This window comes from Harpegnathos saltator, unplaced genomic scaffold, assembly GCF_003227715.2.
Source record: "Harpegnathos saltator strain DR-91 unplaced genomic scaffold, Hsal_v8.6 scaffold331, whole genome shotgun sequence".
NCBI classification, from domain to species: Eukaryota; Metazoa; Arthropoda; class Insecta; order Hymenoptera; family Formicidae; genus Harpegnathos; species Harpegnathos saltator.
Window position 1 is genome coordinate 148067 of NW_020230130.1, and position 27284 is coordinate 175350.

A 27284-nucleotide genomic window follows, 5' to 3' on the forward strand; every position below is an offset into this window, starting at 1 on the left:
TAAAACATGTGAGCCAACGAGCGCGTAGATAGCGGAGGGCGACCGCAGTAAGCACGTAGACATTTGATACAGGCGGAATCAACGAGTGACAGTAGGCGAGCGCGCGCGGCGAGGGGCAACGTAAACGACAAGAGGCGAGCGAGCGCGACTAAGAGCGAGCGAGCGCGAACGACGAGGAGCGAGCGAGCTATAAGGAAAAAGCTATAAAGAAAAAGCTCGCTCGCTCCTCGTCGCGTGCGATCGCCTCTTGTCGCTTACGTTGACCCTCGCCGCGCGCGCTCGCCTACCGTCACTCGCTGACTCCGCCTGTATCAAATGTCTACGTGCTTACTGCGGCCGCCCTCCGCTATCTACGCGCTCATTGGCTCACATGTTTTAATTAATAACTCGGTAACTATTCCCAATTTGACATTATGGTACATGACTTTTCTTCTCGGCTACACCCAATCTATCTCCAACTTTCGTCTGCATGATCAGCTATCAAACACCCTGTATAATTGAATCAATCGTTTTGCCTGACGGTAACAGTTCGTAATAGATGACACCCTTGAAATCCCACCATACGGAGAGCATTATTTTTTTCGGATGTAACCCCTCTTTCGAGGTTGTTTGCGGTGGCTCGCTGTGCCCCCTTGATCTTTTACACGTTACATTATCGTAGATGACTTATTTTTCGTCACCCGTCATCATTCGTTTAAAAAATGGGTCGTTTTCTTGTCGTTTCCGTAGCGAATTGTAGATGGATATGCGTGTGGTCAAGTTAGCCTCGGTTAATTGATGCTGCACCCAAACATTAAGCCGAGAAACGTATCCCAGCTGGCGTAATTGCTTTTCTACGCTTGTGTGGGGTATATTCAATCTCTCGTATCGATTGGGATGGATTTACTTCGATTATAGCCCTAATGTCATTTGAATTAATCTCGGTCGGGCGACCGGAACGGGGCATATCGTTGACGTCGAAATCTCCAGAACGGAAATTGGCGTACCACTTTTGGCATACGCGTTTTGTTAAAGCATCATCTCCATACATACAGCATATATTTTTATGAGCATCCGCAGCTCGTTGACCTTTTTCAAAATAATAGATCAAAATGTGACGATAATGCACGTTATTTATTTCCATGTTCACAGCTACGCAGCACACACAATACTGATGTTAGCCAAACCAAACACAGCACAACAGTGAAACATAACCTTTCACATGTGTATTCGATTTACACGATAGCACCGAGAAAAGAAAAGCGAATCCGCATGAAACTTATACTGAAACAAAAACCGAACGAACTTATTTGCCAACCCAATATATCGGGTGTGGTAGGTTAAATATATATCGGGTGTGATAGGTTACACGTATAACATTACGAGTTCATGAAAAGGTTCTCACCTATTTTTCAAAAAATGCATATGTCGGAAAATAGTATTATTACATATAGATAGATTCTATATAAAATATCCTTTCATTTAGTATAAACGAAATTTAGATTATAAAAAAATTGATTAGTGGTGGATGTTTAAAATTTCAACAATTTTTTAAAATGAATACGTCGTTATGAAATACTCTTTTAATCATTAAATTTTTATGCAGAAGGTTCTTTCCCATTTCTTGTATTTTTGATAATGCATTTTGATAATGTATTTTTGATAATGCTCTGAAAGAAAATACTTTAAGCTCATTAAAATCGGAGGGGGACACTTCTATGTGTTTTCTTGTTAATTTTACAATAACTTAAGTTCTTTTCTACTCGATTTAAAATACAACTAATAATCTAATATAAGATATTAATAAATGGAAATTAATAAATAAGTTTTTTCATTTAACTATCAGCTATGTTTTTAACTATACATCAAAGGAATATTATGCTGAAATTGTTTAAAAATTAAATATAAGAGGATGTCCTATTTGCAGCCACTGTTTATATAGTACTATTTTATGAAAATGTAATTTTTGTTTTAGTAAAAATGTCGAACAATCGACAATTGCAAAGAAACATAATTCTTAACTTTAACAAAATTCTGATTTAAAGCTTAGCTTTAAAAGTGTTATGTTAGAGTTTTGAAAATCACCACAATTAATGTCGTTTTCTTGACATTTTCGCTAAGAAAAAAATGTCAATTGTTCTCATGAACAATAGCGTTATGTAAACAGAGTGCCAAAATTACGAAACATTCTGCATACGAAAGGAAGACTGAAGGACAAACCTGCTCCAGTTTTTTTTGTCGGCGTTCTTTAGTTTCCGCTTTTGCCAACATAATGTCCCGTGCGATTTGAGTAAGTGTGAAGTACTTTTTTTGTGACGCCAAGAACGTTTCCAATTTCGCAATAAACTTTCTACGTGAAGCCAGCGAATCGAGTTCAAGGACGAGGTCATAATCGCGCGGTATGCGTAACAGCACTAGAGCCTTACGATGTCCGCTTTCGCTCTCCTGAAATGGCAATTAATTACACAGTCCTGCGAAGATCAGTTACAGAAATGACAGGGGGTGTATCTTATACGTTTTTTGACGCTGAAAACAAATCTGACCGCAGAAATTTTTTAGCACGTCAGGTTTTTGAGTAATTTTAGGTTATATGGTCTAATGGCCTAAAATGGTCTAAAATGGCCATTGTGGTCAATTTTATGAAGTTCTTGTAGGGAAACAAAATATTCTTTTTTTACTTCAGAAAACGGTATCGTATAGTATTGGTCCTTAGCTTTAAAATCCATTTTCGATTGCCGCTGTACGGTTTTTTTGGCTGAGATGCAAAATTGAATTTATGATCCAACCAATGAAAGCAAGAAAGGCAGGCGCTGAAAAGAACTTTCTGCAAAATTATAAAAAAGAATCGCTGAGATCAGGTAAGTATGATTTGCTCGACCCGACCGCTTCTACTTATAATCCAGGCGCATCGATTTTCATTGCGGGCGTGCTGGCTCCTATCCTTTTTTACAGGGCGACTCGTCGCCTCGCCATGTGGCGGACAATACATCAAACACAGCGACTGTTCACCCGCCGCTTAGCGCAGTAAGGACGTAAGGAGTGGGGTTGGATCATAAATTCAATTTTGTAATTCAAAAATCGTGGTGGAGAACGGGCCCCTCGAGGGTATCTGGGGCAACCCCCAAGTATCTGAAATCTCCTTACCCTGGTAAGGCGGTTCTGCCGGGATGGACACACCGACCGATCACTCTCGTGAGATCTATGTGGAGTCTAATTTAAATTTGGAAAGTTATACGACCGCAGGAAGGGAGGTGCTGGAGGAGCGATCGGGTCCGAATCGTTTGAGCTCGCCCCCACTAGCACACAAAAAACGGAAGAGGACGGAGGAAGTGTCCGCCACACAACTGTGGCAGGACAAAGAAGTGCACTTCCCTTCGCTGCACAGTGGGCCAGATTCCAGAAAAGTGTCAAAAAATACATTTTTCGACAGTTTCTGGATTTAAACAAATATGTCTATTTGATAATATTAATATCAAACTGATGAAATGAAAATGATTTTCCTCTTAGACATATATTAAGGTCGCAAGATATTCACAAAGTTGACGTCTTTAACAAATGCCATCTATTACCATATTTAACTGATACAAATATTTTTATCGAATAAAACAAGCTATAAAATAGATATGAATATTAATCGTTATTATATAAAGAAATTATATGATTTTTCCTCTTTCTAATAGTATATAATAAATTATAAAAAAATAATTTTATTACCATATAATAACGCATCAAAACTTAGCTCGCTTGCATGAAAATATCAATGCTATCTTTCAGAGCATATCGATTTTTGAAAACAGACTCGTCGTGACTCGTCGATTGAACTTAATCGGTTTTGTAACTGATGCTTCGTACTTTAATGTCCAGAAAAGATCGTCTGCTTTTATCTGTTTTTACGACAGCTAGAACAAAATAATTATTGCAATGTTGGTAGACACGCAATGTCCCGAAAGATCAAAATATTGAAATTTGAAAACTAGGACTATTTATCGACAAGTCATAATATTAAATACGAATACTGACAAGGAAATGACGCAACCTGTTTCATCGATTTCAACACGAGTCATAGCACACTCAATAGCTATGATGCCATGTATAAATGCCCTAACATAATATGCGTGAATGCGTCTTTGTTTACGAGTAATTTGCAGTTAAAGTTTGGCTCGCGGAGCCGTGCCACACATAGGACGCAAGTTACGACACTCTTTCACGAAGCCGGCGCACAGTGTGGTGAAGTATAACGATTCTCGGACATTGAGCCGTTTTTCTTTATATAATATATATACTGTTAAAATATATTGTTATTATATATTTATAATATATTTATTATAATTATATGTTATTAAGTTTACTTTTATTTATTTTTATATATTTTATATTTTTTTATATTTTTTTTATTATATTATTGTTTTTCTGTTTATATATATTGTTTTTGCTTTGTCGAGGCTTCGATGAAAAGACTGTGCTCTTTTCGTGTATCACGTGAATGCCCGAGCGCGAAGATGTGTAATATATTGTGCGATTGACTAATCGTGCTTCTTAATGCGCGTCGTAGAAGCGGCCGATGATTGAAAAAGTATATCAGCTAACTTAGCTGGAATATTACTTAAATGACATATGGAATCCTTTAGTATAATAAAAATAATAAATTCGGCGGAAAAAAATTGCAAAAATAATTTTTTTATAACAAAATTGTTTAAACAACTTTTTAAAAAAAGATTGTTTTTTACTTAATTTTCAAAGCGAAATCGCTTAGCAGCATCAGATTTTCAAAACAATCATTTTTTATATAAATTGTTTAAACAATTTTGTTATAAACAAATTCTTTTTGCAACTTTTTTCGGCCGAATTTGTTATTTTTATCATACTAGAGGATACCATATGTTATTTATATGATATCCCAGCAGAGTTAGCCATGGGCTCTAATAGGTTAACATAAAACTTTTTATTTTATATATAGGGTGCCTAGATCTTTAACACGGGCTCCATAGTTATTACATATTATATATTTTATACAGTGAATAAGAAAGTTTCTCCATAAGTAATTTTCATCTATGACTTATTTTATATATAGTGTAGTTCTAAAGTCCTAACGATATGAATAATTTTCTGATTTTGTCAGAAAAAAATCAACACAATAAGTTATAAACGAAATTACAAAAATAAAACAAGAAAAACTTGTTTTTTTTTAATAGATATATTTTATTTTTGATTCTCATTTTTATATAATATTTGTTTTGTCGAATGCTTGAAATTTCCCCTTTCATGATATACGTTTGTGCATCTTTAACAATAAATATTTTGTAAAGGCGCACCTAGGCGCACCTGATGTAAACAGATATATGTAGTCTTAAATATATTGTTTCATAAAATTTTTAGTATGAAACGAGATGTTACAAGAGTTTTGTTATAATCAACAATTTATAATATATTTCAATATACTTTAAATTTCCACTGAAAATTAATAATATATAAAGTTGAAAAATAGATATTTTTTGGAGAAACATACAAGAAAATAATTTGATATAGTAACACAAAGCTGATGAAATAATATATTTTTGAAACTAAACATGATTGTATATGCAACTTGAAATTAACTCGGATGATGCATCTTGCTAGCATCATATTAAGATGTAATAGTTTGAACTGTTGATTTTGCGTTATATATATATTCTATTAGTTATTATGGAAATTGCGACATAGGAAAAGAAACTATAAGTATTTTACTAAATATCTTTAATGGTAATGTGTTAAAAATCAAACTTTCATTTTTATTCGCTACGTCCCGTGATTTACACTAGTCGTCACACTGTGCGGCGTAGCTGAGCAGATAGAGGTTCCCATACCGCGAACACTTTTGTGCCGACGACGGCGTTCGAGTCCCGCCGACGACAGGTTCGTTTTTTTTTCGTATGTAAAGACATGTAATAAATATTTTTATATTGTTCTTATGTATAATTCCTTTTTTTGTTTCTACGCTATTAATCAAGGTTAATTAGGAGAGTCAGGTCTTTCAAATATGAACACAACTTTTTTATTAATTAAAATAAAATATTTTTGTCCGTATCAAAACACATACACACACACACACATAAGACAAATATAAGGCACACAAATGAAAGTTACATATTATAAAATGTGGTCATGCTGTTGCAACTCTACGGATGGAATGTCGTATAAAAGCATGTAAAACATAATAGTTTTTGCACCAACTGCACGTAATGAACGCATAATTTTTTGCACAAATATACTTTTGACTATGTACAGTTGGTGGAAAACATAATTGATTGACGTTGTAAAATACCTGTCAACAAGACTGGACGGAAATTGTATCAGGACATCTGCAAATATGAATTCAATATAATTGATATTGTATACAAGGCCAATAACAATACATACAAATATATCTTTCCATTGCTCACACATTCAATATATTTACCTCGAAGATATTCTATTGCGTCAGTCAACTCTTCTTTCGTAATATCACATTTTGCTAGATTTTGTACATAGCTGATCGTTGCTTCATCTACAAACGTGGTTTCCATTTTTAACACGAGTTTTTCACTGTTCACGTTACGGAGACTGTCCAGAGAATAAAGCGAACACGTTACAAAACATGAGAATCCCTCTGAGAGAAGGGGAAAGGGAAGAGGGTTCCTTTTCACTTGTAACGGTTCTAACGGCTCTCGGGTTTCTCTCACACAAAATAATCACTGTCTGGTCATTTCTTTCCCATACCATACGAAATATTTATGCGAAATAGATTTACACGAAAAAAACATTTTATTGTAATTAATAAAAAAGTTATGTTCATATTTGAAAGATCTGACTCTCCTAATTAGCCTTGATTAATAGCGTAGAAACAAAAAAAGGAATTATACATAAGAACAATATAAAAATATTTATTACATGTCTTTACATACGAAAAAAAAACGAACCAGTCGTCGGCGGGACTCGAACGCCGTCGTCGGCGCAAAAGTGTTCGCGGCGCGGGAGTCTCTGTCTGCTCAATCACCGGCTTCGTGAAAGAGTATCGTAACTTGCGCCCTATGTGCGGCACGGCTCCGCGAGCCAAACTTTAACTGCAAATTACTCGTGAACAAAGACGCATTCACGCATATTATGTTAGGGCGTTTATACACGGCATCATAGCTATCGAGTGTGCTATGACTCGTGTTGAAATTGATGAAACAGGTTGCGTCATCTCCTTGTGAGGCAAATTATCGATACATATATACATATACATATATATATATATTGGGTGAGTGCAAAAGTTCGTGCGGAGTTTCAATAGATGGAGTTATAAGCGTCGTAAAGTGTTGTCATTAATACTTCCATCTACATATTATATAACGTTGGAAAGGTGACGTCTTCAGCTGTTATTAAAAAAAAAATCATTTGTTTTCATACAAACTGCTTCGAGAAATATCACTTTAAAAATGAGTATCGATAAGGTGCATTTACGGCATGTTATGCTTTACGAGTTTCGGAAGGGAATAAACGTTGCCGCAGCCGTAAAAAACATTCAAGATGTTTATCAGGATGAAGCACCAGCTAAACGAACTGTAGAAAAATGGTTTGCTAAATTTCGGCGCGGAGAATTTAACCTTGAAGACGAGCCACGCTCTGGTCGACCTTCTGACATTGATGACGATGTTTTGCGTACTTTAGTGCTCAATAATCCGCGAATTTCAACAGAAGAAGTTGCTACAGCACTAAACGTTGACCGATCAACCGCTTTTCGGCGTTTAAAAAAGATGGGATTCGATTTGAAGCTCGATATATGGGTGCCCCATTTGCTGACCGAGAAGAACAAAATCAAGCGAATTTCTGCAGCCGTTTCTTTACTCGGGCGGCTCAATAACGAGTCGTTTTTGGATCGACTAGTGACGGGCGATGAGAAATGGGTCCTCTACAACAATGTTCAGCGCAAACGGACATGGAAACAATCAGGTGAGCATGGTGACGCAATGCCAAAGGCCAGTTTGCACCCGATGAAGGTGATGCTTTCTGTTTGGTGGGATTGCAAGGGCATAATCTATTTCGAGCTTCTCCCCGCTGGCGAAACGATTGATTCGGACAAGTACTGTCGCCAATTAACCAATCTGAATCGAGAAATAAAAGAGAAATGTCCGATTTTGTCAAATCGCAAGGGAGTCGTCTTTCATCACGACAACGCCAGACCACACGTTTCGAAAAAGACGCTGCGCAAACTGAAGAGCCTGAAATGGGATATCTTAACGCATCCACCGTATTCTCCTGATATTGCACCATCTGACTATCACTTGTTCCGGTCATTGCAAAATTATTTAAATGGAAAAAACTTTGACTCTTTGGAGGCCTTAAAAAACGGCGTCTCTTCGTTCTTCGAATCTAAACCGCGCAGTTTTTATGATCGAGGCATCCGTATGCTGCCAGAACGTTGGGAAAAGATTATAGAAAACGATGGAGAATATATCATTGATTGAATAAAGATTTTTGTTTGCTTAATCACTGTGTGACTTTTACTCACAAACTCCGCACGAACTTTTGCACTCACCCAATATATATATATATATATATATATAATGAAAGCAACAGATTTTTTAAACACTTCGAATACGATTCACACTAACGGCTGGTAGTACAAGAATTATGACAATCTCTTTAAACCATGTAAAACACTTATCCTTAAACTGTGTTATATTTCTTTGAAAAGATTACTACCGCTCATTATATTCAAAAGCAAACTTGTAAGCATAATAATAATAATAATTATTATTACTATTATTATAATTATAATTCTATAATCATAATAAAATTAACGATATTCAATGATTAAATGATATTAATGATATGTATTTGTTTAAATCCAGAAACAATCGAAAAATGTATTTTTTGACAATTTTCTGGAATTCTGGCCCACTGTGCGCTGGGAGACAACGATATCCCTCCGGCGGAGAAGAGTGGCCCTCTTCGTGAGCATGAGGGAGGGGCGAACGCAGGGGAAGAGAAGCCCGCCTCTCAACTATAGGAAAGGCATTGCCTGAGGGAGGGCTTCCTGCCGCTAGAGAGCGATGATGCCTCCACAACAGGGAGAAGTGCTCCTTCTCGCATGCGTGAGAGAGGAGCGAACATAAGGGGTGGAGACAAGTGCCACCAGTGGGGCATTCCGCCCGTGCGGAAGCCCCACTGGGAGAGCAAGTCCTTTACAAAGGAGGCATTTGAGGGCTTGGCGTATATCGAAACTTTCCAGGTTCAGCCAAGTAGACGGGTGGGTGCGGAGTACGCCGTGAAGATAATTCATGAAATTAACCAGAATAGTTGTGAAAATATCTTGAACATATGGCATGCCTTCGAGGACTACGAGGCCGTGGTGGGCGAAGGTGGGCCCGATGGATGCCTTGCTGTCATGGAACTTTAGATTCGTGGCCTCAAGGCGGAAACGCCCGCATCGAGCGGCTGCTGGGGAAGACTTTATTTTCTCCTGTGGCCGCAACTGCGGGCAGCAAGACTCCCCCTCGTCTGCCGCAGCAGCACATGGCGACTGCGGGAAGGACAATGCGATGGGTGGACACTCGTGTCCACCCGAAAAAGGAAGGGTAAGGAGGAGAGGCTTCCGCCTCTACCACTTCAAACAAGTAAAGAGAGAGGTGTTGCAAAGAAGGCGGCAGCCTCCCCAGTCAAGGGAGGGAAAGTTGGAGAGGGGAAGGCCTCGAAGAAAAGACTCCCCCACTCAAACAATCCACACTTAGGCCCCCCGGCGCAATCCGGTCGTTACCATGACCGCGTTGCTGGGGATGTCCATAAAGGAAGTGATGAAGAAGAAGCAGAAAAGGGTAGATTTCCGGGAAATCGGGCTTGCTCCCGGAGGATTCCGCATTAAACGCGCGTGCAACGGGTGGTGATCCTCAAGATCCCTGACGAGAATGGTCGGCAGAAGGCCGACCACTTTGCCAGGGAGCTCGAAGATGCACTTTGCGGGGAGGCAGTGGTCGCCAGGCCGGCGAAGAGGACCGAGTTCCGATTTGTCGGCCTGGATGATTCGACACCCGCAGTCGCGGACGCGATACGAACCATTGGGGGATACTCACCGGAGGATCTTCAGATCGGTAAGATCCGGAGGTCCTCCGGAGGGCTCGGTGCAATGTGAGTCCAATGACCACTGGAAGCAGCTCACAAGGCAGCTCAGGAACTGTAAATTGATTGGGCCAAAGCCCAGGTCCGATCCTCAGGAGACTGCCCTATCCAATGTTACACCTGTTTGGCCTTTGCCCATATGGCAGTAACCTACCGAGCCGAGAAAAGGCTCGGACGCCACTGTTTCAGATGCGGTGAGGCGGGTCACGTCGCATGGGAGTGCACTGCAAAGCCGCGGTGCCTCCCGTGCGAGGTTGCAAGCAGAAATCCGGGCCACAGGATAGAGGGACAGGCGTATAGAGTAGTTCCTCGGTCTGCCGCTGCCCCGGGTAGGAAACCTCGACGACAGCGCAAAAAGCGCACACCGGGGTCTAGAGCGGCAGGTAGGGGGGGGGGTAGGTTGCGCCCGCGGACGGGGAGTCCGTGCGGTCACAATCTCAACGTCGTCGCTAAAGTAGCAGGAAATGTAGCAACAATTGAATAGAAAGGGAAGGGGGGATGCGGACAACGCATCTCCACCACTCGCGATACCGGCAGTGGCGGACGATGGGGCAGCGCCGACCCCTTTCCCTGTGCCGAAACTCCGGCGGAGTCCAATGGATGCTTTTGAGGCGTTGCATGTAATGGAAGTGGAGGTTGCTACTTCCCTCCTGGCGGAGGAAGGGTGGGACGAGCGGCGGGGTTGACCAAGGAAGCTCCCCCAATATGCGCTCACCCCACACTCGATGGGACTGCCGATAAGGTTGCAGCCGAATAGGCTTCACCACCGATGGCTCATCGAGTTGGGACGGCCAATGGCCCTAGTGGAAGCGGAAAGGGGTGGGCCGACCCTCTGAAGGGGAACCTTTGGAAGGGAGTTGAGATCCTGAGAAGAGAGTCTTTCTGGAAGAGGAAACTCCGAAATGGGGACCACCTCTCACCCGCACTAGGATGGGGATAGCCCCGACCCGAGGTAAGAACCGAGTGCGGACATATATGAAGCCGTACCCAGGGATAGCTCCGAGAAGGGAAGACCGGTCCCCTTCTAGGACTTGCTAGCAGGATTTCCCACCGGATTTCTCGGTTCCTCACCGAGGGGGAACCCTGCTGGGGGGTTGGGGGCGTCCCCTCGGGGATGCCCACACACCTTTTTCAAGAACGAAAATTAGAGATTCGAAGGCGATTAGATACTGCCCTAGTTCTAATCCATAAACGATGCCAACTAGCGATATGTCGAAGTTCCTTCGATAACTCGGCGGACAGCTTCCAGGAAACCAAAGCTTTTATGTCCCGGGGAAGTATAGCAGAGATGAAATCCAAAGAAATTGACGAAAGAGAACCACCAGGAGTGAAGCTCTTCTGAGCCTGCGGCTCAATTGACTCAACAAGGGGAACTTAACCAAGCCCAGACACTGGAAGGATTGATAGCACTTTCTTGATTCGGTGGGTGGTGATGCATGGCCGTTCTTAGTTGGTGGAGCGATTTGTCTGGTTAATTCCGGTAACGAACGTGTTCCGTACGGCACGTGATGCCGTACGGAAAGTCGGTGCGAATCGACGCTGCAGGGCGGGCGGTCTGGTTCCCGGGGGGTTCTCGCTAGCGGCGGGGGACGCGGGTTCTCGCGAGCGAGTGCGCGGGACTCCCGGTAGGTCCAACCGCGACCGCTACACGGCGCGGCTCGCGATTCCGCTGCCCGCAGGCAAGATTCGGCCGCCCGGCTATATAACCGGGCGCGCCGTGCCTTGTCTTTTGCCTTGCCTTGTCTTTTGCCTGGTCAGTTGGGTAGCAAGTTGTGCTACGTATTCGTGCACCATTGTACTGGTGATTACCAACGCGCTTTCTAGGCTTCCTAGGGCGATCGGTCTTCCGTCTCAGATTCGAACCACTGCTCTAGACACTCTTCTGAGTTGAAGGTGGCGCCAATACACCCTGCTGGGTTGAGGCTAATGGTTCGAATCTCATCTTGTGATCTCGGACTCACGACGTTGCCGTGATCTTAGGAGCGACTCGACCGTCTCCTCGGAGCTTCAAGCTCCCTTGTTTCCCAAGCGTCCGTAGGGGGCCTTGGCGATTTAGAAGCGACTCGGTCGCCGTCCTAGAGCTTTCACGCTCTTTCTTCCAAGTGTCCGTTGAGAACTTGGCTTTCTCGCAGGAGCGATTCGGTCGTCCTGCGAGCCAGAGCTCTCAGAGCTCATTTCCTACGCGTCCTCGGGACCGTGGCTGGCTATTGGCCGTTAAGTCCGGAAGGGCAGGCCATCCGAAACGACGGAGGTTGTTTCGTTACACGTCCTTGACGTGCTCCGGGTGCCGCGTTGACGTCACGGACATGTGTCCTACGGGACCTTGCGTTAGCGAACGTTGTTCGCTTGTACATAGTTGCGTCATTCTCCTGCGTTTTCCAATTGCGTTTTACTGCGTTACTTCCGCGACACTCTATTGCGTCTACTACGTTCGTTGCGTTTTACATCGGCGTCTCTACATCATTGCGTGCGTGTCCTCTCTCTCTATCGCTTCGCCGCCGTCCCTGAGCGCGGCGCGTCGGCGCGCGGTGTTGTGTGTTCAGCAGGGTCTGTGGTTGAAGGCCGGGGCCTTATGGGGCCCCGGCCTTCAATCAGGACGACCGGTCGGTCGTCGAGCGGACTCGAGCAGCCTGGGCGCAGGCGGACGTCGCTCTGCGATCCCTTCTTATCAACCAGCTCTCCGGAGCTATCGTATGTTCGGTCTTATTCCGAACAGAACGAGACTTTAGCCTACTAAATAGGCGTACCTTATAGTATCGCGAAGGCCCCCGGCTTCGGCCGACGGGTTTTTACTACCAATGTATACGTAAATAAATCTTCTTAGAGCGACAGCCGCTTCTAGCTGCACAATACTGAACAATGACAGGTCTGTGACGCTCTTAGATATTTTGAACCGCACGCGCGGTACATTTATGGAATCAACGTGTTTTCCCTGACCGAAAGGCCAGTGTAACCCGCTGAACCTCCTTCATGCTAGGAATTGGGGCTTGCAATTGTTCCCCAAGAACGAAGAATTCCCAGTGAACGCGAGGCATAAGCTCGTGTTGATTACGTCTTTGCCCTTTATACACACCGACCGTTGCTATTACCGATTGAATGATTTAGTGAGGTCTTCGGACTGGTGCGCAGTAGTACCTCGGGGCTGATGTTGCTAGGAAGATGACCAAACTTGATAATTTAGAAGGAGTAAAAGTCGTAACAAGGTTTCCATAGGTGAATCTATGGAATTATTATTAACGATTCGGAGGTTCTGCTCTGTGCTCTGCTCTGGTGTTCGTTCGAGCGCCACGATTAGTTAGAGAGACAGCAGTCAACTTGGGAAGGGAATGTTGGCGTAGTTTCTCCAGCTTCCCCCACTCCTACCCGCTTGGAAGACATCTCGGGGGGATTTTAGCCGGTGAAAGTCCAGCATAACCCCTGCCCCTCTCCAGAGGGACGGGGATATCCATGAAGATTTCCTCCCCGTGAACAAAAAGAAGTATTATAAATTCAATTTTACATATCTCAGTCAAAACAAATCATACAGTGATAATCAAAAATATATTTCAAAGCTAACTAACTAGTAACTATACAATGCTGTTCTCCGAAATAAAAAAAAGTATTTGTTTCCTTACAAGAACTTCATAAAATTGACCAAAATGGCCATTTTTTGACCATTTAACTTAAAATTACTCTGAAACCTGACGTGCTAGAATTTCCGTGATCAGATACGTTTTCAGCATCAAAAAGTCTAAGATTCACCACATGTAATTTCTGTAACTGATAAAATCTAAAATTACGCAAGACTGTATTATCATTAAATACACGGCGTGATATGTTATGAATCAATCGTAATTTAGTATAAAGCAAAAGTAAAAGACTACGAAGATTAAAAAATAGTACGTAATAAAATAAAATTATCATAATACAATTTTTAATAATTACATTATTTTAATCGATTCCATTATAATAATTTTGCGAATTACTAGTGCAATTACTACATTTACGTATACATATATAATGCATATATGTTTAAATACAATTTTTATCTACTCGCATATTCTTTCATTAACTTAAAATAAATTTTTCCTTAGACTTCCCAAACTTCATTCGAATATATCTTTTCTTTATCTCTCTTTTATATTCTGCATTAAATATTTTATTTGTCAAACTTAAAATAAAATTCTTTTAACGTTAAATATTTATAAGTTAAATTAAAAAGAATGGCGGTTTTATATTCAGGAGAGATTTCATATTGATATCAATGAATTAAAAATAAAAGAAATTTGGAGTAAAAAAATTAAAGCAGAAAAATTTAAAAGTTAGAAATGAATCCAATATTTTCAGTAGTAGTTTTTATAGGCGTTTTATATAAAAATAACCTATACTTTTATAATTATAAAAGATACCTGTGATTCCTCCATAGTTATAGTATTGACGTCGCTGAAATCGAATGTACGCAGTTTTTCCCCTTTTCGATCGACAATGTGCAATGCTGCTTCTGGCCCGAATTTTACTTTTACGAGACGACGATGGTTTGCGTGCAGCCATTCACGTACAATCATCTTATCAACGCAAATACGACCATCACTTCGTTTTTGTATAGCCTCTTGAAGTATCTTCAATCTTCGTCGTCTTCTGTTCTGCAACTTTACTAGCCCATATCCTGCGGCGGCGCATAGAATCGGTACGAATCCCAAGAAGATGCAAACGTAGATATAAACGAATTCACTACCCTACGATATTTTCACAAAGAAATATGTTAATTTTTGTTTATTCTTAATTTAAAAGTTTTCCAATATATTTTTTAATCATATCTGCATAAAAATAATTTAATAAAAAAAGCTTATAATTATTTAGTAATAATTCTAGAATCAAAATTATAATAAAGGATGAAAGAAAGAAAAACAAATTATTTTTTATCAATATAAAGAAAATTGAAATATTAAAGAGTTATACAGGGTGTCCCATTTTAAAGGACCCACTCAAATATCTCAGAAACACTACGTTAAATGGAAAAATGCTTGAGACAAAAGTTGTTTAGCTTGAAGGGGGACATAGAACAGCGATAGCATTTTGTTTATATTGTAGATAGCCATTTTCGCCAATAAATGGCCATTTTCGAGATATTCACGGATTATCAATTTTCTTAAATGGAAATCCGAGTTTTTTATTATATCATCTTTTTCTACCAATTAATTTAAACAACTTTTGTCTGAAACATTTTTTTATTTGCTTAATATATTTTGAGATATTTAAGGAAAACTTAGTAACTTTTCCAACATTTACATTACAATATCTCACTAACTATTCGAAACACTAATTCGTCGAAAGAAAAAATAGTACTAGACTTTTTACTTTATTTACTATCAAGAATATATTATTATAATAGTGTCCTAACTTTTATTAACTTATCGACCTTTGGAAATTTCTAAGTTATTGAATTAATTTTTAATAGCTCATTTGGAATCAGATTTGGAATCATTTATAATAATAGCGATATCTTAGTATAGGTTAATATATATGACGAAACAGTCGAACAAAAATTAAATATGTAATATATAATAAATATGGCCCACCTGACTTCCGTTTCCGGAGCGAGTGAGAGTGAGTGTGAGAAAGAAGGAGTGTAGAAGAGTGACTGTAAAAGGGAAAAGGGAGAGTGGTAGAAGGACGATGGAGAGGGGGGAGAGGGAGGTGAAGCAGGTGGAGGAGTATAGGTGTGGCGGAGGGAAAGACGGGAGAGGAGGGAGCAGTGGAAGAAGTGAGAGGTGAGAGAGAGGCTAGGGTGGAAAGAAAGACGGGGCGTGCGTAAGACCAGAGAGTGGGAAAACGTAAGAGAGGAAACTGTAAGGAGAATAGAAAGTAGAGGAAAAGAACTAGAGAGGATAGAACTAGACGAGAGTGGTAAGCAGGATAGGAGAGTGCAGGGAATAACTAGGGGGGACGTTTCAATAGTGGAAGGAAGGCAGGGGGGAAAGGAGGAAAGTGAGGAGAGGAGGATGGTCAAGGGAAAGGGCAGAATATGGCGGAAAGATATGAGAAATTGATAGTGAAGGAAGGCATAGGAGTAGTGATAGACAGGGAGAGGAGGGGAAGTGAGGAAAACTTGTTGGAGCAAACAGCAAAGAGGAAAGGGGATAGGATGGAAGCAACAAAGGAGGACGAAAGGGGAGAAAGGGAAGATGGAGGAGAAAAGTTTGCATTTAAAAAGGGGAGAAGACTAGGGATCACCACAGAGGGGGGAAGGACAGAGTGGGAATATAGGATGATGGAGGAGTGAAAGAAGGAGATGAAAGAAGGATTGCAGGAAATGAAAGAAGCACTGAAGGAGTAGGTAAGAAAGCAAGGAAAGGAAATGAAAAAGGAATTGGAGGAACTTAGGAAACAAATGGGAGGAAAGGAGAGGGAATGGAGGAGAGAGAGAGAGAGAGAGAGAGAGGGAATGAGGGGAAGAATAGAGAGATTGGAAGAAGAGATGAGGGGAATGAGGGGGAAGAAGATAGGGGAGAAAAATAACGAAGACATGAGGGAAAGAATGAGAGGAGTTAAGAGAAAATTAGAAATGAGAGAAAGAGAGGAAAGAAGAATTTGATAGTAGGGGAGTGAGGGGAGGGGAGATTGAGGCAAGGGAGAAGATGAGAGAGATGTTTAAGAAAATGGGAATAGTAGCAGAAATCGAGGAAGTGAGAAGGATAGGAAGGGAGAAAGAGACATAAAAGGGGAAGAGGATTGTGAAAATAAGCAAAGTCCCAGTAAGCAAAATGCTAGCAGAATGCGTGCAGATTGACGCCAATTTCGATCAGATCTCCATATCAAAACCATAGCCATCTGTGTCCTCATTAGGCTCGTGTTTTATCGACAGGACCTATGTGACAGGTCGTGCGAGCAGATTGTCGGCAGAAACCGCGCAGGTCCTGCTGCCAAACTACGCGTAGAGTCTGCGCGCAGAGTTTGCTCGGTTTCTGCTGCCAATCTGCCGTCAATTTACTGCAAGTCTTGCGCGGTTTTTGCTACAAATCTGTCGTCAAATATCCGACAGCAGGATCTGGCGCATATTTGACCGTAGATTGGCAGCATAATTTGATATAACAGATTCTGCGTTAAATTTGTTGCCTATTTGCCATCAAACTATAATAGCAGGCTTTGTTCGAAATCTGCTCGCGCAAGTTTGGCTATCTGGGGTGGAAGGGAAAAAGGAGATAATGATAAGAAAAAGAGAATTAAGGGAGAAGGATATAAGGATTGATGATGACTTGACATGGAGAGAGAGGAAAATGAGATGGTGATTAGAAGAGATAGCGAAGGAGGAAAGGGGAAGAGGGAAAAACGTGTGGGTGAAATACGGGAAAATAAGGATAGATAGAAAATGGTGGAGGTGGAATTAGAAGGAAAAATTGAAGGTCGAAGAGGGAAGAATATGGGGAGAGACGGGGGAAGGGAAAGGAGGGAGGAGGGGGAATAAGGAGGAGAGAGGGGAACGGGAGAGAAGAGAGGGAAAATGGATGGAAGATGATGTTTTGGAACGTAGCAAGAGTGGCAAAAAAGGATAAAAGGTTTTGGGAAGGAATAAAAAAATGGGATGTAGTAACACTGATGGAAACGTGGGTGGAGAGAAAGGAATGGGAAAGGATAAGGGGAAAATTGCTAAAGGAATTTAGATGGAAAGTACAGCTAGCCACAAGAAAAAATAAAAAGGGAAAAGCTAGGGGGAGCATGCTAATGGGGATAAGGAAGGGGATAGAAGAGGAAGAGGAGGAGGGGAGGAGCAGGAAGGAAGAATAAAATGTGTCATAAGGAAAGGAAAGAAGAAATGGAGGATAATTGGGGTATATGTGAACGGAAACCTGGAAAGAAAGATGGAAGGTATAAGGAAATAAATGGAAAGAAGAGAAAAAGTAGAACGATTATAGGAGGGGATTTCAATGTGAGAACGGGAGAGGAGGGAGGATGGAGGGAAAACGAGGACTAGAGAGAGGAAGGAGGAAAAAGAAAATCAAAGGACAGAAGGATAAACAAAGAAGGAAAACAAAGAAGGATAAACAAAGAAGGAAAAAGATTGATGCAGATAATAGAAGAAAGGGGATGGGCGATCTTGAATGGGGGAATGAAAGGAGATGAGGAAGGGGTATGTGAACTCCCGTTCACATACACAGGGGGAGGGGAGAGACGGTGATAGATTATATACTGGGAAATGGGGAGGTCATAGAGGAAGTGGAAAGGATAGAAGTAGGAGAAGAGATAGAATAGGATCATCACTCATTAAGGGTATGGATAAAAGGAAAGAGTAGATGGAGGAGGAAGGAGAGAGAGAAGGAAGAGAGAATGAGCAGGGGGAAATGGAATGACGAAGGAAGAGAGGAATTCAGGATGGAGCTAGGAAGGATACAGGGAGAAGGGGGGTAGAGGAGAGAAATTTAAAGTAGTGAATGATAGGATAAAGAAGGCACTGAGAAACAGGGAGGAAGGGAGGGCAGAAAGGAAAGTGGGTGGAAGGGGATGATGGGACGAAGAATGTAGAGGAAAGAAGAAGGAAGTGAGAGGAATGCTAAGAAGTTGGAGGAAAAGGAGGGGGGAATAGGAAATGATACAGAAAAAAGAAGAAAGAATACAAGGAGTTATGTGACAGGAAGAAAAGGGAAAGGTGAGAAAGAATGGAAAGAATGGAAAGAGAAGTAGAAGGACTAAGGACAGAAGGGAGAGATATATGGGAGATTGTTAAGAGGGAAAAGAAGAGGTGAAGGAGAATATAAGAGGAGATTGGGATGGAAGAGTGGAAGGAGCACTTCATGGGAATACTAGGAGAGGGGGAGAAGAAGGTGAGGATAGCAGAAGGAAGGAGGATGGAGAGCAGGAGATAAGAAGAGAGGAAGTAAAAGGGATTATAAAGAGGATGGATAAACGGAACAGCGATGGGAAGGGATGGGATACTAAACGAGGTATGGAGATATGGAGGAGAGGAGGTGGAAAGTTGGGCGTGGGAAGTATGTAGGAGGGTATGGAGGGGGCAGGGGTGGCCGAAAGATTGGAAAGAGGGGGTAATAGTTCCGGTATTGAAGAAAGGAAGAGGTGAGAAGGTGACGGATTACAGGGAGGTGACAATAATGCCGTCGCTTTACAAGATATACGCAGCGATAGTGGCAGAAAGGCTAAAGGAGGAGTTAGAAGAGAAAAATATACTTTCCGGAAGTCACACGGGATTCAGAAAGGGGATGGAGGCAATGAACCAGGTGTATGCGCTAAATTACCTGATAAACAGGTAATTGGGAAGAAAAGGGGGTAAGATGACAACTATCTTTGTGGCTACCTTAAGGCGGCATTCGACTCGGTAGACAGAGGGAAGCTGGTAAAGGTAATAAGGGAAAGAGGAGTGAGGGAGGGTTTGATAGAAAGGGTAGAGGAAATGATGAGGGAAATGAAGAGTAGGGTGAGGATAGGGAAGACAATGGGGAAGGAATTCTGGACAACGAGAGGAGTGAGGCAGGGGTGCCCGTTAAGTCCAGTTCTGTTCAATATATTGTTAGCTGACTTAGAAGAAGAAATAGCGAAGGGGAGGTGGGGAGGAGTGAGGGTAGGAGGAAAAAATATACGCTGCCATATGCAGATGACATTGTAATGATGACAGAAGAGGAACAAGAGATGAGGGCCATGATAAGTAGGTTAGAGGGATACTTAGAAAGAAAGGGGATGGAACTGAACATGGAAGGGAACATGGAAGGGAAAACAAAGGTAATGAGATTTAGGTGTGGAGGAGGAAGAAAGGAGAAGAAGGAATGGAGGTGAAAGGGCAAGAAAAAGAAGAGAGGAAGTAAAGGAGTAAAGAGTAGAGGAAGTAAAGAGAAGGAGAGGAAGTAAAAGAATATAGATATTTAGGATATGTGCTACAGAGCAATGGAGGACAGGAGGCACAGATAAGAGAAAGGAACAGGAAAGCAGCAGTGGTAATGAGGGAAATATGGGCTATAGAGAAGAGAGTATGGGGCAAGGATTGGAGAAGAAGGTTATGGCTTTTCGACAAATTAGTATAGGCAGTAACAGGGTATGGAGCGGAAATATGGGGGTGGAAAGAGAGGAAGGAAATGGAAGGGCTACATGAAAGATATAGAAGGTGGACAATGGGGGTGGAGTGGAATACACCAGAATATATTATAAGGGAGGAAACAGGGAGAGAGAAGATGAGGAAAAGGAAGAGCAAGAAAAGCGACATGGAACATAGAGAGGAGAATGTAGGAGGGAAGGGAAGGGGAGGTAGTGAGAAGATGCTGGCAGGAGATGGGAGAAAGATGGAGGAGGAGGAGAGTGGTGGGTGGATGGGAGCAGGAGAAAAAGGAATTCATGATAGTAAGGGGAGTAGGAGAAGCAGAACAGAAAGAGAAGTAGAAGAGAAAGTAGAATACGAAGAAATAGAAATGAGAGATAGGGAAAATCAAAAGGAAGAAAGATGGGAAAGGATAAGAGGTTCAAAGTACAATAAGTGGTATAGGTATGTGAAGGGGGAGGGGGCACCGGCATATCTAGACAAAGGATGAACAGAAAAAGGATGGAAAAGGGTAATAAGGTTTAGGATGGGCAATGAGATGAGGGAAGGGAGATACTGCGAAGAGAAAGAGAGGAAGAGTTGTAGGATGTGTGGGAGGAGAGAGGAAACATGGGAACTAATATGGGAGGAATACACGAGATGGGGGGAGGGAGAGGGAGAGGGCTGGGGAGACGTAGTGGAAAGGCTGCTGGGAGAGGAGGGGGACGGGGAGTGGTGGATGAGGGAATGGAGCAGTGTAGGAGGAGGGGGAAGGTACGGGCGGGAGGGGGAGTGAGTGAGTGAGGGAGAGTGGAGTGGATGAAGGAATGGAATGAGTGAAAGAAAATGGGAGTCGGCGCTAGAATTAAGAAAATTAGAATATAAGGAGCGAGTAGAATTAAAGTAGTTGTAAGTTAGTTATAAGTTAGGATAAGGGGGCATGAGAGGGGTTGGGGGTTGTGTGTGTGTGGGTGTGAGGGGGAAGGTGCGAGCGAAGTAGGAATTAAGGAAGAGTGTATTGGAGTTTGTAATCCCGGCAAGGGGAATCAATAAATTATACATACCAGGTATGTAAATATGAAACCGGAACTTTTGTATAGAAAATACACGTTTATTGTATGAAAATGATAAGAAATATTTTATTCGAAGTATTGCCCATCGCTAGCTATACATTTTTTCCACCTGTCTGACAATTTGTGGATGCCACGCCAAGAAGCTGTTGCTCTTTTGAGGCAAACCAGTCATCGTGCCATTTTCGTACATTTTCGTAAGAAGTGAAGCGCTGCTCAGCAAGTGCGTGTCCCATCGATGCAAATAAGTAGTAATCGGACGGAGCCAAGTCTGGTGAGTAAGCTGCATGCGAAAGTATTTCCCAACTAAACGCCTCAATCGTTTCCTTGACCAGTTTTTCTGTGTGTGATGATGCATTATCATGAAGCAAAATCACTTTGTGTTGCCTTTTTTGATATTCTAGTCGTTTTTCACGCAAAGCTTGATTCAAATCGATCATTTGTTGTCGGTAGTGTTCAGTATTAACGATTTCGCAAGGTTTTAGCAGCTCATAATAGATCACACCCTTCTGATCCCATCAAACACAGAGCATTGTCTTCCGTCCATAGCGATTTGGCCTTGCAGTCGATGTCGATTCGCCTGGAGTTACCCATGATCTTTTACGCTTAGGATTCTCAAAATATATCCACTTTTCATCGCCAGTCACAATTCGATGGAGAAATGACTTTCTTTTGTACCTGGCGAGCAGTATTTCGCAAGTGATTTTTCGGTTTTCCTGCTGTCTTTCATTCAATTCATGTAGAACCCATTTTCCCATCTTCTGGATCTTTCCCATGGCTTTCAAACGTATGGAGACGTGTCATATTTAATTGATCCGCGAATTGTTGTTGCGTTTGAGCGTCATCCTCATCCAACAATGCTTGCAATTCGCTGTCTTCAAACTTTTTCGGTGGTCTTCCACGTTCTTCGTTTCTCACGTAAAAATCGCCACGTTGGAATTTTTTAAACCACTTAAAACACTGTGATTTACCAAGAGCATACGCACCGTAAGCTTTGACAAGCATTTGATGCGATTCTGCAGCTGTAGTTTTCTTCAAATGGTAACAGAAAATCAACGCTGTCCGCAAATCGTAGCTTCCAGGCACAAAATTCGATATGTTCAACGCTATTACAAACTGTGCTATTGTATGAAACTTGTATTGTTGTGAGTTGAAAATCTTTGTCAGATGTCAACAAATGGAAATGGCGCCAATGTCGCGGTTTGACGGTAACTACATTGACAGCTAGGGCCATCTATGAGCAAACTCCGGTTTCATATTTACAGACCTGGTACATACAATAAATATGGCCCACCCATATGAACGCTAGTCCACCTGTGACCCGCATGTTCTAGCGCCACCTATGGTTACAAACTATTTTTTTTCAAAACCATTGGAGTTATGGACTTGAATTTATTTTGACATCAAATAGAGCATGGAAACTGACTATTTAGTAAATAAAAAGATTTTTGAAGGAGGTTTTCAAGAAGACAAATGGTCTTCATTTTTTTTACATAATTTATAGAATACATAATTTATTTTTTCTTATTCGGATAGCCCTCATGAAAATTAATAACATTTATTTGTATTTGTACATTTACTTGTAATATTTCTTTTTATTTTACATCGTTAATAAATTATAAAAGGGAATTCAATTTTACTTACTGGATACATTTAGAGACATATTCTAAGTTATTTCAAAGCTACCATGTTTACAAACATATTTGGGATAGAGAAGATAACATTCTATAAGATATTAACAATTTTATGCTTAATTAGACTAAAGAAATAGATAAGTTCTCAATATTATCGTCTCCTGCGCAAATTAAATTTAAAATTGCAAATTTTAACAGAAATATGTTGATATATTATTAATGCTAGAATGTTAAAGCAACTACCGACATATTGCTGAAATATTCGTTAAAAATTTTCACATATGAAAATCGTGTATTTTTATGTTTAGAGAAATGTCTTCTAGAGAAACTGATTTTTTTATAACAAAATACATTACAAGCCAAACAATGTTATAAATAAATAATGCTATTGCAGTTTTAGCAGCAATGAATTTAAATTCACAAGTTAATATCCGGAAATTAGTACCAGATAATGGAATAAGCTATATTTCAGTTAGAACTATCATATTAGTATCATCCGTATCACATGTGTCTTTTTCATTTGCTTAGAAATGATTTTCAAAATCGAATTATTTTTTGTAGCTTCATGGTATCAATGAAGACAATTCATCTTCATTTTTAATCTTTTTTTCGACGAAACATATACCGGATGAGTCAGTTAAAGAGTTACAGACTTATATCTCGGAACGATTTTAGATAAAAATGTATCAGACAAAAATAGTATGGTTTCAAGGGTGACATAAAACAACTATATCAGTTTGTCAAATGGCACTATTTTTTAGATATTCACTGATTATTACTTTTCTTAGATGGAAACACCAATTTTTTATTATATCTTCTTTTTCTACCAATTAATTTTAACAACTATTGTCTGAAACATTTTTTTATTTACCTAATACATTTGCGATATTTAAAGAGAACTTGGTATCTTTTTCAATACTTAACTTACGATATCTCATTAATTATTTGTCGGAAGAAAAAATAGTACTATACATTTTTACTCTATTTACTCTCAAGAATATATTTTGACAATAGCGCCCTGACTTTTGTTAACTTACTGACTTTTGGAAATTTCAAAGTTATCAAATTAACAACAATTAGGACACTACTGTGACAATATATTCTTGAGATCAAATAGAGTAAAAAGTCTAGTACTATCTTATCTTCCGATAAATAGCGAGATATCATAAACTAAATATTTAAAAAGTTATCAAGATTTCCTTAAATATTTAAAAAAATTTAAGCAAATAAAAGAATGTTTCAGATAAAAGTAGTTAAAATTAATTGGTAAAAAAAGATGATATAATAAAAGATTCGGGTTTCAATTTAAGAAAAGTAATGATCAGTGAATACCTCAGTGAAATATCAGTGAAAGTGACGCTATCTATAAATAAATCGATATAGTTTTTCCTATCCACCTTGAAACCATACAATTTTTGTCTAAAGTGTTTCTTTCTAAAATATTTAGTTTTTGAAAGAAAAGGAGTGTACGAGTGGTTTTAGACACCCAGTATATATATTAAAAATCTTTTTATATGTTAAACAGTTAGCTTCTACTTAATGTAAAGTAATTCAAGTTCATAATTTTAATGATATCAGGTAAAATAGCTTATAAAAAGTTATTTGGTCCATCCTACATACTTCATCGCCAAATAACTCGATACTTATATAGGGTGTCCGAAAATTGTAACACGCCAACTCTATAGGGGCGTAAAGCTCGTCCCTAGCTGGCCCCTCCCCGTGGAGCTCATCGCTCACGAGCGGCACCTCGTATACTGGCGAGTGAAGGAGCTCCACGGGGCCGAGGAGGTGATGTCGGCCAAGGACCTAGCGACTCTGAAGTCCCAGGCCACAGCCCGGGTGATGGAGCGGTGGGAAGGTATGTTGGCCGACCTCCGTGTACCAGGGCTCCAAACGGCCGAAGCCGTCCGCCTCTGCCTTGTCGAGATGGCGAGCAGGAGAGGACGCGGGCTCACGTACCGTCTGGTGCACGTACTGACCGGCCACGGATGTTTTGACCGGTTCCTGCACCGGATCCTGAAGGAGCCCACTGCCCAATGCCACTACTGTCCAGCGCTGAAGGACACGGTGCATCACACGTCGGTCTTGTGCGAAGCATGGGACTAGCAGCGCCGTGTCCTCGATCGAGCAGTGGGATGTGCCGAGGGAGACCTCTCGCTTTCGCGCATGCCGGAGATAATGCCCGCAAGGAGACTGCCGAATGGGAGCGTCGCCTCGGTATCCGTCGTAGGTGGCGACAGGACGGGCGACGCTCCCCTAACCGCGAACCGCGAGGTGGCACCGGTCGAAGAGCCGCCCCCGATCCCTCGGGGACCGCACCGATCGCCTAGGGCTCGCCACCGTCCGCGGAGGGGGGGAGGTCTACAGGCATAAAGCCTGTCCCCCGCCCCGCGGGACGGTAAGGGAAGGAAAGGGGAGTGGGTGCCCCGGGGGACCCTGCTCCCCGCCGTCTTCGACACCGAGGGGGACTAGGAGAGAGGGCGGGTGTCCCCTCTCTCCTGTTAGAAAACTAGGTTGGCTAACCTGACCGGGCAACTTGCTCTGACGGGGCGTCGCGCCTCTCCCTACGTGGAAGGGCGCGGCACTTGGGCGAGGGGCTCCACCAGAGCCCCAGGGCCGGGGTGTCGGGGAGGGAATGTTAGAGCAGTTGCCCAACTCCCTCATTCCGGCCCGCCTGGTAAGCATCCCGGGGGGATTTTAACCAGTAAGAGTCCGGCATAACCCCGCCGCTTTCCCCAAGGGGAGCGGAGTATCCAAGAGGATTTCCCCCCGTTAACAAAAAAAAGGGGCGTAAAGATAAGCAAGAGAAACGAAAAAGCTGTTCCATTTAGTGATATGTTGTATAGCTTTTTAGTAATAACCGCGTAAAGTTTGGCGTTTGTCATCACGGCTTATAGGCGCTCCGCAAGCTGTATGAGTCAAAGCTGAGCGATAACGCGTCTCGCACTGACCGTCGCGATGGCGTCTTGGCGCTTTGACACCGCGCAACGGTCAGCGCAAATCGCGTTACCCATTACGCTCAGCCTCGGCGCACGCAGCTCGCCACAGAGCGTCTATAGGCCGTGCCAAACACCAAACTTTACGCGGTTATTACTAAAAAACTATATGACATATCACTAAATGAAATAGGACTTTTTTGTTCCTTTCGCTTAACTCTATGTCCCTATAGAGTTGGTGTGTTACAATTTTGAAACACCCTGTATATCTTTTAATACTTATATATCTTTTAATTTAAACATGATTACCTCGAAATAATCGTAACGTTGTAAGGGAACACATGGCTCAAGCACCGTCGAATTTAATTGAAAAGGTTGTGGACATGGGTCACCTTCATACCACACAAATACTTGCTTCTGTATTGCATCGGGTAATATATCAGTTGCGTTTGTGATTACGTTCCAAAATGTAGTATGACGAATTTCTTCAATTTCATTTCTCGTGAAAATGCTAACAAACAAAGTTATTAGTTTAAAATTAGAGAACAGAGAAAATTAATACAATTAATTTATCCGCTTATGTACATAATCTTACATAGGATGTCTAAAAAATTTTGAATCAACCATATAGGGTGTTTCATTTTATGTGATATGGTCGATTATCTCGTAAATTGATGATTTTATTGAAAAATTTTTCGAACGAAAGTTGTATGACTTGAAGGGGGATACATGATGGAAATGTGGACCTTGAGTGACCTCGTCAAAATCAGGTTAAGGTCATTAATGTTTTCTTAAATGGAAACCTCTATTTTTTATTGCATATTATTGTAGCTTATCTCTTTCCAAAACACTATAATAAAGTTCTGTTTCATTGAGTATTTTCCGAGTTATGAGGCTTGAAAGTTAAGGCAAGACCGATCACTGATCCGGCCAATTAAGGCAAGACTTATCAACGGCTAAAGATATATTCGAATTGATCTTGCCTTAATTGGTCGAATCAGTGATCGGTCTTGCCTTAGTTGGCCGAATCAGTGATTGGTCTTACCATAGTTGGCCGAATCAGTGATCGCTCTTGCCTTAACTTTCAAGCCTCATAACTCCGAAAATATTCAATAAAACGTAAGTTTATTATAGTGTTTTGAAGAGTTCTCGAGATAAGCTACAAAAATATGTAATAAAAATAGGGATTTCCATAAAAAAAAACATTAATGACCTCGACATGATTTTGACAAGATTACTCAAGGTCAAGTCCATATTTCCATCATGTGTCTCCCTTCAAGCCATGCAACTTTTGTTCGAAAAAATTTTCAATAAAATCATCGATTCGTGAGATAATCAACCATATCTTAAATTGAAACACCCTGTATAAGTAGAGCAGATGAAATTGAACAATAAAGTTATATAAAATTTTATAAGAGTCGCTATAGTTATTAAATTATTAATTATAACGTCTGGATACGAGAAACAGTAGGCCAGACTCTACAGAAAAATACATGCAGATTGCAAGGTACGGTGATCATCTTTTGTTTATGATCGTCGTCTACAACAATCA

General features: G+C 41.2%; 1 protein-coding gene across 1 annotated transcript in view; it reads right to left on the reverse strand.

Moving 5' to 3' along the window:
• The window catches only part of LOC105191215 (dual oxidase), a gene marked incomplete at its 5' end in the record, with an annotated part of 45886 nt that extends 19602 nt beyond the window's left edge, over positions 1-26284 (reverse strand). Inside the window, 3 exons of the mRNA XM_011154452.2 lie at positions 2200-2424; positions 14484-14810; positions 26042-26284. Coding sequence (XP_011152754.2) covers positions 2200-2424; positions 14484-14810; positions 26042-26284 — 795 coding nt within the window. The remainder of the gene's footprint in view (positions 1-2199; positions 2425-14483; positions 14811-26041) is intronic.
• Positions 26285-27284: the final 1000 nt, after the last annotated feature.